At 42.2% G+C, this 17,707-nt stretch overlaps 1 protein-coding gene across 4 annotated transcripts in view; it reads right to left on the reverse strand.

Annotated features, from left to right (window-relative positions):
- PDK3 (pyruvate dehydrogenase kinase 3) overlaps positions 1-17,707 on the reverse strand; it is a 77,636-nt gene that overhangs the window by 45,923 nt on the left and 14,006 nt on the right. For 2 of the 4 annotated variants that reach the window (XM_081567927.1, XM_081567925.1), the window contains exons 2-3: positions 4,796-4,937; positions 641-712 (exon numbers count right to left, since the gene is read on the reverse strand). In XM_081567927.1, the coding sequence (XP_081424053.1) occupies positions 641-712; positions 4,796-4,937 (214 nt within the window). The remainder of the gene's footprint in view (positions 1-640; positions 713-4,795; positions 4,938-17,707) is intronic. The other 2 variants (XM_081567926.1, XM_081567928.1) reach the window with 2 other exon arrangements.

Raw genomic sequence — 17,707 nt, forward strand, 5'->3', positions numbered from 1 at the left:
GCAAATTTAGCAGTCTCCGTACCTAATAGAAGCAATAGAATTCAGAATAGTTATGTTAATAGCAAACTTTCATGCTTCTCCAGAATAAAAGCATTATCCTTTCTCTGAGCTCAAATGTAATACTGCATTGAAACTTTAAAAACAAATCATAAAGGACTAAGTACATAAACTCATGTATACACAGAGGTCAGTGCATTCTTAAAACTACCACTAGGTGGAACATTTACTGCAGTATTTACAGTGGGTGCCCAGCACCAGTTCACCAGAAAGAAGCACAAGTATTAAGAATTAGATCATGAGGCGTAATTTGAAGGGTCTCCTGGTATTAGTTAAACTCTTAGCTCGAATTTATAGGGTGGGGAGGGCAGTAGGAAGGGGGTTCAGGATGGGTGGGGGAAGAGACACACATGTATACCTGTGGCCGATTCATGCTGATATATGGCAAAAACCATCACAGTATTGTAAAGTAATTATCCTCCAATTAAAATTAATTCATTAATTAAAAAACTGCAATGTTGAGCTGTTACCCATTAAGAAACCTAATGCTTCCATCCCACTTGTACTTCTTGCTCTCAATGATGTGAGTTCCATTTACCAAAACATTTCTTTGACTTTCAGGTAAGTTTGGTGTCCTACTTACTTATCCAAGACCTGCGGATCTTCAGGGCTCTTATTTTCATATTCTAGAAGTTCAAGAAAACTCTGCATATACCTGAAAAAGAGATACTGTGTTAGTTGCCTACCCAACATCCAACCTCCTTCCCCTCTTCCTTTGTCACCAGCCAGTTCAGTCGTGTCCAACTCTTTGCGACCCCATGGACTATACAGTCCATGGAATTCTCTAGGCCAGAATACTGAAGTGGGTAGCCATTCCCTTCTCCAGGGAACCTTCCCAAACCAGGAATCAAACCCAGGTCTCCCGCATTGCAGGCAGATTCTTTACTGTCTGAGCCACCAGGGAAGCCTTAGAGTACCTTAAATTTCCACCCAGGTATCCATCCAATCCCCTTGCTCTCCCATGGAACCCAAGTGCTTCAGGGGAAGCTGATACTATGCAGAGCTCCTGAGTGGCCAGTTTTCCTCTGGGTAATCCTATTCCTCTTGTCACTAATTCCTAATTAGTCTGATAGTCCTGGTCTAAGCCTGTCACTGCATTGCATTCCCCTGAACTCAGGGGTTGGCTCAAGAATGGAGCCTCAATTCAGGCCAGTAAAATGAGAGCAGATTTGCTGGTGGTCTTTGGGAGAGAGGTGCATGGATGTAAAGCCTGGAACTGCTGCAGCTATTTTGTCACCAGGAGAAAATCCAGTCAGGACAGAGGACAAGATGGTTGGATGGCATCACCAACTCAATGGACGTGAGTTTGAACAAGCTCCAGGAGTTGGTGATGGACAGGGAAACCTGGCGTGCTACAGTCTATGGGGTCGCAAAGAGTCTGACACGACTGAGTGACTGAGCTGAACTGAATGAAGTCAACCCCATGAAAAGTAGGACCTTGAAAATCTCATGACTCTCTGAATTACACCAACTCTAAAAGCTCATCCTATGGGTGGATTTAAGTCACCATTTATTGCTTCAGTCAGGCTTAGCTGGATTTTCTGCTAACTTGCTAATACACGTATCCTAACTGGGATACCAAGTCTGTAGTTTGATTACCAAAAAAAAAAGTGCATAGAAAATTTAATAAGCAAGTGTGTGACCCTGAAAAGGATTCTAACTTCTAAGAAGTTAGAATCAGAAATAAAGAAGATTCCTTCTCAGAGTTAACCTAAATTCATCAACATGTAAATGGAGGAGAAAGAATGTGTCTTTTCAGTTCAGTTGCTCAGTCGTGTCCAACTCTCTGTGACCCCATGGACTGCAGCACACCAGGCCTCCCTGTCCATCACCAACTCCCAGGGTTTACCCAAACTCATGTCCATTGAGTCAGTGATGCCATCCAACCACCTCATCCTCCATCGTCTCCTTCTCCTCCTATCTTCAATCTTTCCCAGAATCAGAGTCATTTCAAATGAGTCAGTTCTTCACATCAGGTGGCCAAAGTACTGGAGTTTCAGCTTCAGCATCAGTCCTTCCAATGAATAATATTCAGGACTGATTTCCTTTAGGATGGACTGGTTGGATCTCCTTGCAGTCCAAGGGACTCTCAAGAGTCTTCTCCAACACCACAGTTTAAAAGCATCAATTCTTCGGCACTCAGCTTTCTTTATAGTGCAACTCTCACATCCATACATGACTACTGGAAAAACCATAGCCCTGACTAGATTGACCTTTGTTGGCAAAGTAATGTCTCTGCTTTTTAATATGCCATCTAGGTTTAATATGCCGTCTAAGTTTTCTTCCAAGGAGCAAGCGTCTTTTAATTTCATGGCAGCAGTCACCATCTGCAGTGATTTGGGAGCCCCTCAAAATAAAGTCTGTCACTGTTTCCACAGTTTCCCCATCTATACCTCTTTTAGGCCCTTTGAAACAGGTCCTGTTGTTGATTAGGAATACCAGCATATCTCAATCAGGGCCAGCGTAAGCAATAATGTGTCCAATAAAGATCTGGAGAATGGAGGAAGTAATGTGATTCAGAGATTCCGATTACTTAGAGGTATGTGAGCTCTGCTTTGGGTCTGAACATGTCTGAACAAATTATCCCTTATCCTAATTATTTTTAGTAACTAATTACTACTAATCCTACTCTTCTGCTTTGGATAGAGGATGAGGGAATGCCAACAACTAAACATGACTGTTTAGCTTATGAACACATAAACAGGAATGAATTCTTATTAATCAGCCTCACCTGAACTTTGTGACAATGCATGATACTAAAGCATGTTCATCTCGGGATAATTTTTTAATACAGTTTCTGAGCATTTAAGGCTATGAATTAGACACTGTTAAAATCATTAGGTCAAGCCACCCTAAGAGGCCACAGACAGCCATCCACAGTGATGCCCTCAGGTCTGCCACATGTCAGATTTTCAGGCTGGCATATCATCCTTACAGAAGGGGGTGTCATTTAAAAAGATGTTATAAGTGGAAAGAGGTTTTAGATTATGCTGAGCTTCTTAGCCTGCAAGTCAAGAAGGCATGGAGAACAAACTCTGACTCAGGTGAGCCTCACGGCCCAGTATACTTAAGATTCGCTTTCGAGAAGAAACGGAAATGACAAGTCAAAACAACGCATGCTCCTGAACTGGATTCTGAAATCAGGGGTGATGCAGTAATATTGAAAGATAGCTAGCCTACCCAGAATTCCCAGCCCAGTAGCAGGCCCCTAATAGTGCTTATATACTTCGTGGTGGAAAATCTCTTATCATGGTCTCAGAGCAATAAGAAAGTCTCATACAAGCAAGCATAATACTTGCTGCTTCTGAAACAAGCTATGAGTTCAGGGCAAAATCCAACTGCCTCTGAGATGGAAGCCAAGGTCGCTGCCTCTCTGAGCTATCCTGGGTCCTGGGGCTGCTGCGCCAGCCATGGCTGCTTGTCTGGGAGAGGGACTGAATACTGTACCTCTAAGACTACCCATAGACTGCTTCTCAGATGACATTCTCAACCCTAAGAATGTACTATAACCAGCATTACTGAGGAATGACTGGTGAATGGCCATCGTTCTTCAGTAGCCCGGTCTCCATTAACCCTCTAGACACCAACTAATGAATGGTTCCACTCTCCTTGTATCCGGCCTCATGCACTCCTCCAGCTTTCTCCATGGGGACTTGCTCTCTGCTTGGAGAATACAGAGGAGAAACACAAGCATTGCCATGTAAATCCCTTTCTAAAAATATACCACCTGGTCTTCCCTCCTACCATTCAACCACCACCTCACACTCGACCTACCAACTGGGCAGTTCAGTCACAAACTCAACTTCCTCAATGAGACAGCACGTGCTTTAAGCATCACATTAAGTCATCCTGTTAAGATTTTTCAGACTTTTCATGGGGCAGCTGAAGCACAGAAAGTGGCTGATCTTTTTCACTCGGGACGTTCCCCTTCAAATGACTTAATTTGTCTGAAAATAGGTATGATCTTCCAAAAACTTTTTTAAAAGGAAAAACAGAAAAAACCATGATGGAGACTGGATCAAAGCAGCAACATTCCCCTAGTCAAAGAAAGAATTGGGAGACCTGCTCACAGGGGCCACTGCATTGGTATTCTTTCCATAATTTTCTTCACTTCCCTATTTTTTTTTCCAATGAAAAATCACATTTATAACTGAAAAAAATTTTTTAAGTCAAGAAACTGTCTGGTACAGTTGACAAGTTATTTCCCTTAGGACAATTATACACTGTCTTGAGATTTCTGCACCACCACCCCTCCCCCTCCCCAAAGAAACTTGGGACTTCACTGGTGGTCCAGTGGTAAAGACTTTGCCTTCCAACGTAGCAGGTGTGGGTTCAGTCCCTGGTTGGGGAGCTAAGATCCCACATGACTCAGGGCCAAAAACCGAAAACATGCAACAGAAGCAATGCTGTAACAAATTCAACTGACTTTAAAAATGGTCCGCATCCAAAAAAAAAATCTTAAAATTCTCAGTTACCTGAAAAATCAGATTTATAACAAGAAAAAAATTGGAAAAGTTAAGGAAGTGTTTCGTACAGTTGAAAAGCATTTTCCTTAGGACAATTACACATTGTCGTATCAGTTTTAAAAAAAAGCCCTTTAATTACCTAAGAAACCCAGCTATCCTGAATGAGTCAATACCTACAGGAAGCAGTACGTGTACTTTTAGGGAGATTGGTCCCAATGCCAAATGTTCTGAGCATTCTGGGTAGACCCATCTGCCCGACACTACGTACTTACCAGCTCTGAACCAATCCCACCGAAGGGCGGTTAAGCAAGTTCTCTGGCAGAAGATTAACTTCTCTCATTGTGTTAGCCAGGCGCACAGGAAGCTCCTTTCGTAGGAACATATATGAAGTTTTCTCACACGCATTATCTCTCCCTATTAACAGATGAAAAATGTTCTGTGATTTTATACCCTAACAGATGGAATAATAAAGGGTTCTCATGGTAGCCCAGTAACTGGCTAGGAAGAAAACATTAAGTAACCCTGCAGTCTCTAGTTAAATCTTTATCCTCTGAAATAGCAAGCTTAATAAAATAATTTAATTAGAATAGAAAAGGAGCGTTTATTCCAAGAGGCAACCTCGAAAGCTGTTTTTTTCCTCCACACAAATACAGCCCTAGTGTTCCCAGTGGCGTTGTAAAAGTGACCTGGGATATAATCGGAATTTGTTTTCAAATAAACACTGTGGGAAAACTGCCAAGTAGAAAACTAGGAGAACATGTAAATCCACTCCTGTTCACAGGAGATTCCAGAAGGCAACAAACCCATTCATTCCACAAACATTCACCTACTGCGGGTTGATTGCTTCCTAAGACTTTCTTCAAACGTGTTTCTCTCAGGACCCAGGAAGCAGCCGCAGACCCTGGGTCTGACCAAGACACAGGACTTGGGAGGTGCCCAAGAAGCCAGGTCACAGGTGCCCTCAGCAGTGGAGTGGTGGCACAGTGAGAGAAAAGGTACCAGGCCACGTGAAAGAGGAGACCCCGAGCCCCTTCCCTGGCTGCCATGTGACCCCAGCGGTTCCATGACTGGTCTTGCCCCTAACCCCTGCTGTAAATCCAGCGAGGATGTGACAGCAAGGATAGGAGCTCTGGGGACAGAAATGTGCATCAGCCTCAACTCCGCCCTTGTGGGGGTGGGAAACCCTTCTTAAGCTTCTTAACTTCTGAAGCCTCAGCTGCCTTAATCTGTAAAATAGGGATGAAACATCCATTTTTGTAAAGATGACATGTGGTTAACACGTACGAAGCCTGATACAGAGCCAAGTGTCCAGTGAATGTTAGTTCTTCTTCTGTCCTCTGTGATACTTACAGGTCCGGCCCAACTCCCTCACGATCAGATAGGCCTGCCCGACGCCCCATGTCCCCTGCAGGCCGCTGGGAAATGGGCCACCTCAGGGCCAGGCCCGGAGAGAGGGAAGCAGGGATCAGAGGATGAACCTCACCTCCAAACTCTCAACTTTCTTCTGCATGTGATGAGGCACCAAATTAGAGGTTCAGAAGTAAATCCATTCTAACACTTCCAGCCCAGTTCTGGTTTCTTCCTTTCCTGTCCTCACCAAGTGAGACTGGAAATAAAAGAACCCACTTTTGAGGCTCATCTGCAGAACCTCTTCTGCCCAATGCCCCCTGCCCCCTTCTCCATTTCCAGAAAAGTCAGAATAAAAGATTAAAGTCTTAACCCATCCCTCACTTTCCTCATTCTAATTGAGTAGTATACTGAAGGCCTCCAATAAATCTTTAATTAATCAATAATTCTGCCTTTCCCTCTTCTCCTAAGGGAACACCAAAAAGGAAGGGAAGTGTAGCATCTCAGCATATGACCTTCCCACACTTACTCGATACACATTCATCTGGCCTTAGATGATTAACACAATGATTCAAGCTGCTTTGCTTCAGATTATATATATGTGTATATATATAGGTATATACACAATATATATAATCATTCCTGAACTATTCTGCATAAACATAATTTTTATGGATGAACCATTGTAAGTGCATTAAAAATGCTGATATTTCAAAACAACTCATGGTGAACCTCATTATAAAATGAAGGACCTATTTATCTAAGTTAAAATGGGCATGTACGTTTGCATGTACCAGGAGAAATAGCTTGTATCCTGGTTATATAGAAAGGACATTTTCTTTTTTTAAAAAAAAAGCACAAAAGAAATGATGACATTCTCCTTGGAGGAGAAGGAAGTTAGGGAATGGGAAAGAGCGAGAACTCTGTGGTGTTGAATTGGAACTGGAAGTTATCAGTATGACCTCGGTATTCTATCTGAGTTTTGGGGGTAATAAAAGTTGACGTGCTTAAGTCGCCCTGTCCACAGCATGAGGAGCCGCAGATGAACAGCACAGTGGTGGTGGGGCGGCGGGAAGCAGGAGAGGGAGGGTCAGGAGAAGTGACAGTGGGCTGGCAGGTGCCAGGTGACAAGGGGTGATCAGGTTCACATCTGTTCTGGAAACCCACAGGGCTAGATGGCTTCTGAGTTGAAAGGTTTTCAGATTTTAGGAAGTTAAAAAAAATACATCCACTGCAAGAAACAGTCCAGTCTACAGACACAATACAAGCACAGTGCAACCTGTGAACATCCACACTGAGCAGGGAAGACCATGGCCCCAAGTCACTTCAGGCCAGGTTTCGCCACAGACTGAGTTTGCGCACCATGGGTATGAAAAAAGAACTTCCATTTGTCAAGTTTTGTGGATTTCAGAATTGAGATAAAAGGTGACAGAGACTGCAGAAGAAAATGCCAAGATCAGGTGCCAGAGATAGACTTGGGTTTAAATCCTGAGCGCCCACTGGCTTCACGAATGCCACCAAGTGTCAGGACACATCTAAGAACAGGACGGAGCTCACAGAGGTTGCTAAGTCGCTTCAGTCGTGTCCAACTCTGCGTGACCCCATAGACGGCAGCCCAACAGGCTCCCCCGTCCCTGGGATTATCCAGGCAAGAACACTGGAGTGGGTTGCTATTTCCTTCTCCAACGCATGAAAGTGAAAAGTGAAAGTGAAGTCGCTCAGTCGTCTCCGACTCCTAGCGACCCCATGGACTGCAGCCCACCAGGCTCCTCCATCCATGGGGTTTTCCAGGCAAGAGTACTGGAGTGGGGTGCCATTGCCTTCTCCGTCACAGAGGTTGAGGCGCGGGTTAAAAAGCGCTTAACATTTCACATGAACAGGTTTTTAAAGGGGGCTCATTAAAGCACAATCACTAATAACACCGGATGGTAGAAAGCACAACAGCCCGAGGCCACGGGGTACCAGATCAAACGGACTGATGCTAAGCCCCCCGAGCGAGACTGCATTCCGGTTCAGTGAGGTCGCCTGTGCTCATTTGATGATTCTACGTAATTAAAAAAGGATTAAAAAGGATTAAAGTATGTTCTGTGTCCCTGCCACTCACTTTTCTTTTCTTCCTAAACAAAAGCCTTGAGGTTTGCATTGGTCAACTCTGCACTAACTAGAGGGCAACTAACTACTGGGCGTGGCCTGAAATAACCAAACTTCAGGAAGCATTGATTCTAGCCTTCCTGGATGATCAGCCTTTCATAAACTAGTATTGAAAGAAATCTTATTTGTCTGTATACCCATCCCCCACCCCCATGGCACTGACTGGAGTGCCTCATCTATGGAAGCTTCTCAATGATTTACTCTAAGAATAGAGAATACTTTCAGAAGTTTGTTTTTTTTTTTTTTAAAGAGTACCTGCAAAAAGCTCAGGTTTTGCTTCCGACATTCTAATTTAGCTTCAGAGATGAATTCTTTGTACTTGGATACCTTAATTATACATCAGCTTAAACAGGGGGGTGTCTTTCATCGTTAGTTAATTAGTGAGCCTAAAAATATATATGGAATGCCTGATTTTCTTTTAACCTTTCCGTGGTTTTCCTCTTCAAAGTTTTTTGTCCTGTGTGTTAATATTAAATACTCACTTTAAATCAAAGGGTTTCAACCATTGTTTTTTCAGTTAACTTACCAAAAAGACACTTTGGGTTTTAATTGAATGTCCTCTCAAAAGGGTTGTGTTTTTCTAAGGCTTCTGGCATACTGAGTATTTTCCACTTATTCTTCCCAGTCATTTGACTTCATTTTTTCCCTGCTTACTTGGCTTCTCCACATTCCTTAATTTTGATTTTCTATTTTTATTCTGCATTCCTCCATGGACTTCATCTTATTCAAATTTACCAATTAAATCTTTCCCTAGTATTAGTTCAGAAAACGAAGAAGAAGCATTGGGTGAGAGGCATGGAAAATTCTCATTTTGTGAACTTAAATACCCTCGTTATTTCTTCAATTTTTCCTTCCTTTTTGATGACCCTTTAATTCTCTCCTGTTTACTGTTTGGTTTTCATACTTCATCCTTTCATCGAGAAGTTGGAGACAGTTACTACATTTGCAAAAAAATGTGATTGCTCTGTCTAGAAAGGTTCCAAATAGCTTTCCAATTCACCAAGAAGACACAGTATAAATAGACACAGAAACACAAATGACTTTTTCCCATAAATGACTTGTGATTTAACACGGTCACCAATAAGTGATAGTCACCAGTAAGAAAGCAGGATTTGACCAGCCTTCTGAGAGCAAGAGTTCTGACTGATTATTCTCTTTATCTGGTTTCCACTATGGCCTATATTTCTGGTGAATCTCTAATCCTCTTTTTGACCAATTTACAGCAAGTAGGAGAAAATTATTATTTCCTCAGTTAATGGAGTGATCTGATAAAGCATAGGGCTGAGAACATGCCTCCCCAAAATGCAGTCTCCTGTCTGGATTACTTAAAGGCTATCTTTATCCACACCTTTCAGCTTTAATACTTGGTGGGAGATGTTTGGGGAACCAAAGCAAGGGAATCCGAGAATGGAAAAGCAAGGCAAAAATAGAAAAATTAGCGGCAAGGCACCAAAATCCAACAGAATGATCAGCTCATTCTGATAATGCTGCTTTTTCTAAATATCAATTAAATGTTTGAGTTTACAATGCATTTTTACCAACCATGTTAGAACCACACACAGAACAACAGACTGGTTCAAAATTGGGAAAGGAGTACGTCAAAGCTGTACATTGTCACCCTGCTTATTTAACTTACATGCAGAGTACATCATGTGAAATGCTGGGCTGGATGAATCACAAGCTGGAATCAATACCGCTGAGAGAAATATCAACAATCTCAGATATGCAGATAATACCACGTTAGTGGCAGAAAGCAAAAAGGAACTAAAGAGCCTCTTCAGTTCAGTTGCTCAGTCGTGTCCAACTCTTGTGACCCCATGAACTGCAGCACACCAGGCTTCCCTGTCCATCACCAACTCCTGCAGTTCACCTAAACTCATGTCCATTGAGTCGGTGATGCCATCCAACCATCTCATCATCTGTCGTCCCCTTCTCCTCCTGCCCCCAATTGTTTCCAGCATCAGGGTCTTTTCCGATGACTCAGTTCTTCACATCAGGTGGCCACAGTGTTGGAGTCTCAGCTTCAACATCAGTGCTTACAATGAACACCCAGGACTGATCTCCTTTAGGATGGACTGGTTGGATCTCCTTGCAGTCCAAGGGACTCTCAAGAGTCTTCTCCAACACCACAGTTCAAAAACATCAATTCTTTGGCGCTCAGCTTTGTTTATAGTCCAACTCCCACATCCATACATGACTACTGGAAAAACCATAGCCTTGACAAGATGGACCTTTGTTGACAAAGTAATGTCTCTGCTTTTTAATATGCTGTCTAGGTTGGTCATAACTTTCCTTCCAAGGAGTAAGCATCTTTTAATTTCATGGCTGCAATCACCATCTGCAGTGATTTTGGAGACCGGAAAAATAAAGCCAGCCACTGTTTCCACTGTTTTCCCATCTATTTGCCAGGAAGTGATGAGACCAGATGCCATGATCTTCATTTTCCGAATGTTGAGCTTTAAGCCAACTTTTGCACTCTCCTCTTTCACTTTCATCAAGAGGCTCTTTAGTTCCTCTTCACTTTCTGCCATAAGGGTGGTGTCATCTGCATATCTGAGGTTATTGATATTTCTCCTGGCAATCTTCATTCTAGCTTGTGCTTCCTCCAGCCCAGCGTTTCTCATGATGTACTCTGCATATAAGTTAAATAAGCAGAGTGACAATATACAGCCTTGACGTACGCCTTTTGCTACTTGGAACCAGTCTGTTGTTCCATGTCCAGTTCTTACTGTTGCTTCCTGACCTGCATACAGGTTTTTCAAGAGGCAGGTCGGTGGTCTGGTATTCCCATCTCTTTCAGAATTTTCCACAGTTTCTTGTGATCCACACAGTCAAAGGCTTTGGCATAGTCAATAAAGCAGAAATAGATGTTTTTTTGGAACTCTCTTGCTTTTTCGGTGATGCAGTGGATGTTGGCAATTTGATCTCTGGTTCCTCCGTCTTTTCTAAAACCAGCTTGAACATCTGGAAGTTCACGGTTCACATATTGCTGAAGCCCGGCTTGGAGAATTTTGAACATTACTTTACTAGCGTGTGAGATGAGTGCAATTGTGTGGTAGTTTGAGCATTCTTTGGCATTGCCTTTCTTTGGGACTGAAATGAAAACTGACCTTTTCCAGTCCTGTGGCCATTTCTGAGTTTTTCAAATTTGCTGGCATATTGAGTGCAGCACTTTCACAGCATCATCTTTTAGGGTTAGAAATAGCTCCACTGGAATTCTATCACCTCCACTAGCTTTGTTCGTAGTGATGCTTCCTAAGGCCCACTTGACTTCACATTCAAGGTGAAAGAGGAAAGTGAAAAAGCTGGCTTAAAACTCAACATTCAAAAAACTATGATCATAGCATCTGGTCCCATCACTTCATGGCAAATAGGGGAAAGTGGAAACACTAACAGATTTCATTTTCTTGGGCTCCAAAATGACTGCCCACAGTGACTGGAACCATGAAATTAAAAGACGCTTGCTCCTTGGAAGAAAAGCTATGACAAATCTAGACAACATATTAAAAATGAGAGACATCACTTTGCCGACAAAGGTCTGTCTAGTCAAAGCTATTGTTTTTCCAACAGTCATGTACGGATGTGAGAGTTGGACTATAAAGAAGGCTGAGCGCCAAAGAACTGCCTTTGAACTGTGGTGCTGGAAAAGACTCTTGAGAATCCCTTGGACAGCAAGATCAAACCAGTCCATCCTAAATGAAATCAACCCTGAATATTCATTAGAAGGACTGATGCTGAAGCTCCAATCCTTTGGCCACCTGATGCGAAGAGCTGACTCATTGGAAAAGACCCTGATGCTGGGAAAGATTGAGGGCAGGAGGAGAAGGGGATGACAGAGGATGAGATGGCTGGATGGCATCACTGACTTCAATGGACATGAGCTTAAACAAGCTCAGGGAGATAGCAAAGGACAGCCTGTTGTGTTAAAGTTCATGGTGTTGCAAAGAGTCAGACACAACTCAGTGACTGAACAACAACAACGTTAAAATGGGTAAAACATAAGTGACAAAATAATATTTCAGGGGAATCTTTTTTGTTATTCTTCAGTTGTATTTATAAGATTTCAATCTTTTGAAAACACTGAATTTTAGGATAGGTAATTTATTTTAGAACTTACCAGAGCTATAAGCAATGATCAACTGAATAGTCCTTCCAAAGAAACAGTGGAGAGCTACCAAATGATTCTAAATATCCTTCAAAAGAATCCCTCCCCACCTGTTCTAGCTTCATTTATATTTTGGGCTTCCCAGGTGGCGCTAGTGGTAAAGAATCCGCCGGAAAATGCAGGAAACGCAAGAGACACAGGTTGGATCCCTGGATTGGGAAGATAGCCTGCAGAAGGAAATTCTTGCCTGGAACATTCTATGGACAGAGGAGCCTGGCAGGCTACAGTCCATGGGGTCACAAAGAGTCAGACCATCTGACTGAGCACACACACACATACTTTGAAAATGTCTGTTTTACTCCATGCCCAAAAATACTGTTTCACTTCCTGGGAAGTTTAACAGTTTTCCTTTGGGAAAACATGCTCCTGAATTTCAAGAGATGAAGATAGGTAGTGGGTTTGGGATCTACCAAACTTGAGGCTGAGTCCACTCTAGGCTGGGCCATTTGGGTTATTATTACTAACAGCAAGCCAGAAACTTCAGAGCCAAAGAGTCAAAGATCAGGTATTTCACACACACCTCATTCCCTACCAAACTCAATGTCCCAACAACAGCCAAGTGAAAGTGAAAGTCACTCAGTAATGTCCGACTCTTTGCAACCCCATGGACTATACAATCTATGAAATTCTCCAGGCCAGAATACTGGAGTGGGTAGCCTTTCCCTATTCCAGGGGATCTTCCCAACCCAGGAATCAAACCCTGGTCTCCCTCATTGCAGGTGGATTCTTTACCATCTGAGCCACGCAACAGCCAGCTATCATACTATTTCTCTCAGCCCAATGTCTATTTTATTATGCTCGCAGATGCTGTGGGTCAGGAATTCATAACGGACACAGGAGGTAAGGCTGCTCTGGAACCTCAGCTGGGAAAACTTAAACATTGGGGGAGTGACTGGATTGTGGGGGGCTGAAAGTATCCAAAGGCTTCCCGCTCACAAGGCTTCAGCCGACTACTTGCAGACTGAGACTGCCCACTGGAGCATCTTCTGGTGGCCTCTCCAAGGGCCTCCTCACAGTATGGCGGCCTTGGGCTAGCTGGATTCTGGGATGGCTTCCATAAAAAAGGCAGAGGCTGTATGGCCTTTTATGATCCAGCCACAGAAGTCACACTGTTAGTCCCCTTCTGTCATACTCAAATGGTCTAAGCAGCCATAGCTTGCCCAGGCTCCAGGGGTAGGAGACCAGACCTCCTCTCCCGACCGCCCCCCACTTGGTGGAAGGCTGGCAAGGGCACATCATAGAATAGCATTGTCATGGCCATCCTTGTACAATGCCATCTGTCCTCTAAGATGTTCATAAACAGGTGTAGAAGATGATTTATTTCTCAAATTACATTTCAAAGCACTCTTCTACGACCTGAATTTGTTTTCTTTGGAGTCATTTTTTGGCCATTTATTTTAGTTTCTCTCGCTTTGGGCTCTCCTCAGATGGCAGGTAGCCCTCGCTTGCTCAGTGAGGTAGCCTAATGACTAAGGGAGCACCCCAAATGCCTCATGGATTACATAGGTCTTTTTGGTGGGGTCCTAATACCACACCAGCTTCCCTTATTCACCTTAAACAGTTGATTCAGCATCTTTAGAGAAGAATCCTCTTTTTGCCCTTCACTTTGCCTAAGGGTAGCTGCCTGCCTACTAACGTTCTCATGGTCAGGTTGGAAGGTAACCCTTCGCTTTTCAGACTTCTGGTGCATTCTCCAGTTTTCATTCAGCCAGCTCTACCTGTTACTCCTGCCCTGTATCCCTGGTGCTGCCTTACTGAGGTAGGAGCCCCTCTGGAGGTCACAGTGCCTCTTGAGTATGTTCTAGACCCCAGCTATCCAATATAGGAGCCATGAGCCATTAGGGAAAATGTGAATATTCAATTATGTTATAATATCAATGATAAATTCCCCAAGTGTGATCACTGTGTCCTGGATATTAAGAGAACACTTCTTATACTTAATGATATATTAGGTCGGTGCAAACATAATTGCAATTTTGGATCGTGAGTTTAAATCATTATAACTAGGCTCAAACACACCTTCATTAATCAAAATAGGAACCATTACAATCAACACATTTTTGCCAATGAGAAATAAGTTTGTTTATTCCTGTAGCATAAAAATTCGTGCATTTTCTGCCTCCTGCTGGTTGTGGAAGCATTTTTCCTGCAAAAAGTTGTCAAGATGCTTGAAGAAGTGGTAGTCGGTTGGTGAGTGGTCACGTGAATATGGCAGATGAGGCAAAACTTCATAGCCCAATTTGTTCAAACTTTGAAGCATTGATTGTGTGACATGGGCATTATTGTGGAGAAGAACTAGGCCCTTTCATCTCATTGATTTGTTGAGCATACTTCTCAGATATAATGGTTTCGCTGGGATTCAAAAAGCTCTAGTGGATCAGACTGGCAGCAGACCACCAAACAATGACCCATGACCTTTTTTGGGAGCAAGTTTGGCTTTGGGAAGTGCTTTGGTGCTTATTCTAGGTCCAACCACTGAGTTGGTCATGGCCAGTTGTAGTATAAAATCCACTTTTCATCACACATCACAATCTGATTGAGAAATAGTTCGCTGTTGTGTAGAGTAAGATAAGACAATACTTCAAAACAACAATATTTTTGATTTGTGGTCAGCTCACAAGGCACCCACTTATCAAGCTTTTCCACTTTTCCAATTTGCTTTAAATGTCAAACGACGGTAGAATGGTCGATGTTGAGTTCTTTGGCAACTTCTCACACAGTTGTAAGAGGATCAGCTTCAATGATGGCTCTCAATTGGTTGTTGTCAACTTCCAATGGCCAGTCACTGCACTCCTCATCTTCAAGGCTCTCATCTCCTTTGCAAAACTTCTTGAACCACCATCGCACTGTATGTTCATTAGCAGTTCCCGGGACAAATGCATTGTTGATGTTGCGAGTTATCTCTGTCGCTTTACAACCCATTTTGAACTCAAATAAGAAAACTGCTCGAACAAGCAATAAAGGTTTACTGTATAGCACAGGGAACTACAGTCAATAATGGAAAATAATTTCAAAAATAATAAAAGTGTATATGTATAACTGAATCACCTTGCTGTGCACCTGAAACATTGTAAGTCAACTATACCTCAATAAAATATGTTAAAAAAAAAAAACTGGTCAAATTTGCTTTTTGTCTAACATCACTTCCATAGTCTAAAATACATATAAAATACACAGCATGTCATTAGCAAAAAACAAATCGAGAAATGAACATTAAAATGATATATAACATAACCACATTTATTTAAGAATGCATTCCAATATCAAACGGCAAAGTTCAACAATGCAAAACCACAATTACTTTGCCACCAATCTAATATATAAGTATGTAGAGGTAGTCATTACACCTGCAACTTACTCTCAAAATGGTTTGGCCAAAAAGGTGTTTATGGAGAGGGAAGGAACATAGGAGTAGGGATGAATAGAAGGGTAAAGAGATTGAAAAGCAAATATGTAAAGTGGCTGATGAATCCAGGTGCTAGACATGGGTGTTAACTGTATTGTTCTTATCATTTTTTCTAAGGTCTGAAATTTTTCCAAATAAAAGGTTTGGCAGAGACACTGTGAATAACCTAAGTATCCAACCATAAGGGAATAATCAAATAAATTACAATATTGCATATTTACATGGGGAAATACACAGTCATTAAAAGGAGTTTTTAAAAGTCAACAACAAAAAAACAAACAACCCTATCCAAGAATGGGCAGAAGACCAAGATAGACATTTCTCCAAAGAAGATATACAGATGGCCAACAGACACATGAAAAGATGCTCAATATCGTTAATTATTAGAAAAATGCAAATCAAAACTACAATAAGGCACCACCTCACATGGCTATCATGGCTATCATAATGATAATGGCTATCATTAAAAAGTCTACAATAACAAATGCTGGAGAATATGTGGAGAAAAGGGATCCCTCCTACACTGTTGGTGGGCATATAAGTTGGTGCAGCCACGATGGAAAATAGTGTGGAGATTCCTCAGAAAACTAAAAATAAAATTACCATATGATCTAGCAATCCTACTTCTGGGCATATATCCAAACAAAACTATAAATCAAAAAGATACATGCATCCCCATGTTCACAGTAGCACTATTCACAATAGCCAAGACATGGAAACAACCTAAATGTCCACTGAAATATGAATGGATAACTAAGATGTAATACACATATACAATGGAATACTGCTCAGCCATAAAAGAATGAAATAATACCATTTGCAGTAACATGAATGCAACTAGAGATTATCATACCAAGTGAATTAAATCAGAAAGATAAATACCATCTGATATGACTTATAGGTGGAACCTGAAATATGACACAAATTAACCCATCTATGAAGCAGAAACAGACTCACATAGACAACAGATTGGTATTTACCAAGGGGGAAGGGGTTGGGGAAGGGATGAAGTGAGAGGTTGGGGTTAGCAGATACAACCTTTTATACATAGAACGGAGGCTTTCCAGGTGACACAGTGGTAAAGAATCCGCCTGCCAATGCAGGAGACGTGGGTTTGATCCCTGGGTCGGGAAAATCCTCTGGAAGAAGGAAATGGCAACCCACTCCAGTATTCTTGCCTAGAAAATTCTATGGACAGACTACAGTCTGTCCTCTATGGAGGAGCCTGGCAGACTACAGTCTATGGGGTAGCAAAGAGTAGGACACGACTGAGCACTCATGCAAACAACAAGATCCTACTGTGTATCTTAGGGAACTAAATCCAATGTCCTGTGATAAACCATAATGGAAAAGAATATGAAAAATGTGTGTGTGTGTATATGTGTGTATATAGATATATAATTGAATCACTTTTCTGTACAGCAAGAATTAACACGACATTGTAAATCAACTATACTTCAATCTAAAAATGAAAAAAGTTTTTAAGGAAAAAAGCAGTCGTCTGAAAAAGGTCTTTCTATAATTAGAGCCATTCTACTTAAAAAAAAAAAAAAAAAGCCCTACTAGAGTCATTGTATTCTAAAAAAAAAAAAAATCTTGAACAGAACATGCTAGTATATGCAGATCTTCCTAATGGGGTCTGAGGCCCATGCTACCTTCATGTAATGTTTTTGATGCTCTTGTAAGAAAAGAGGGTGCAGGGTGATCATGACCAGGTTCTCAAGGCAGGTGAGGGTTACTGGATCCTTCCCTGAAGGAGATCTGTGATTGGCTGAGGGAAAGTGAGTGACATCAACTAGCACCTTGATTCTCTCTCTTTAGAGATCTTGTTTGTTGGCTCTTAAAATACATGTGTCCTTGAACTTCCCAGGTGGCTCAGTGGTAAAGAATCTGCCTGCCAATGCAGGAGATGCAGGTTTGATCCCAGGGTTGGGAAGATTCCCCTGGAGAAGGGAATGGCAACCCACTCCCGTATTCTTGCCTGGAGAATTCCATGGACAGAGAAGCCTGATGGGCTACAGTCCATGGGGTCACAAAGAGTTGGACACGACTGAGACTGAGTGCACACACACACACGAACAGATCAGTGAGAAATCTGCCCCTCTCTATGTCATA

This window comes from Giraffa tippelskirchi, chromosome X (genome assembly GCF_054371585.1).
Source record: "Giraffa tippelskirchi isolate mGirTip1 chromosome X, T2T-mGirTip1v1.2.pri, whole genome shotgun sequence".
Lineage (NCBI taxonomy): Eukaryota > Metazoa > Chordata > Mammalia > Artiodactyla > Giraffidae > Giraffa > Giraffa tippelskirchi.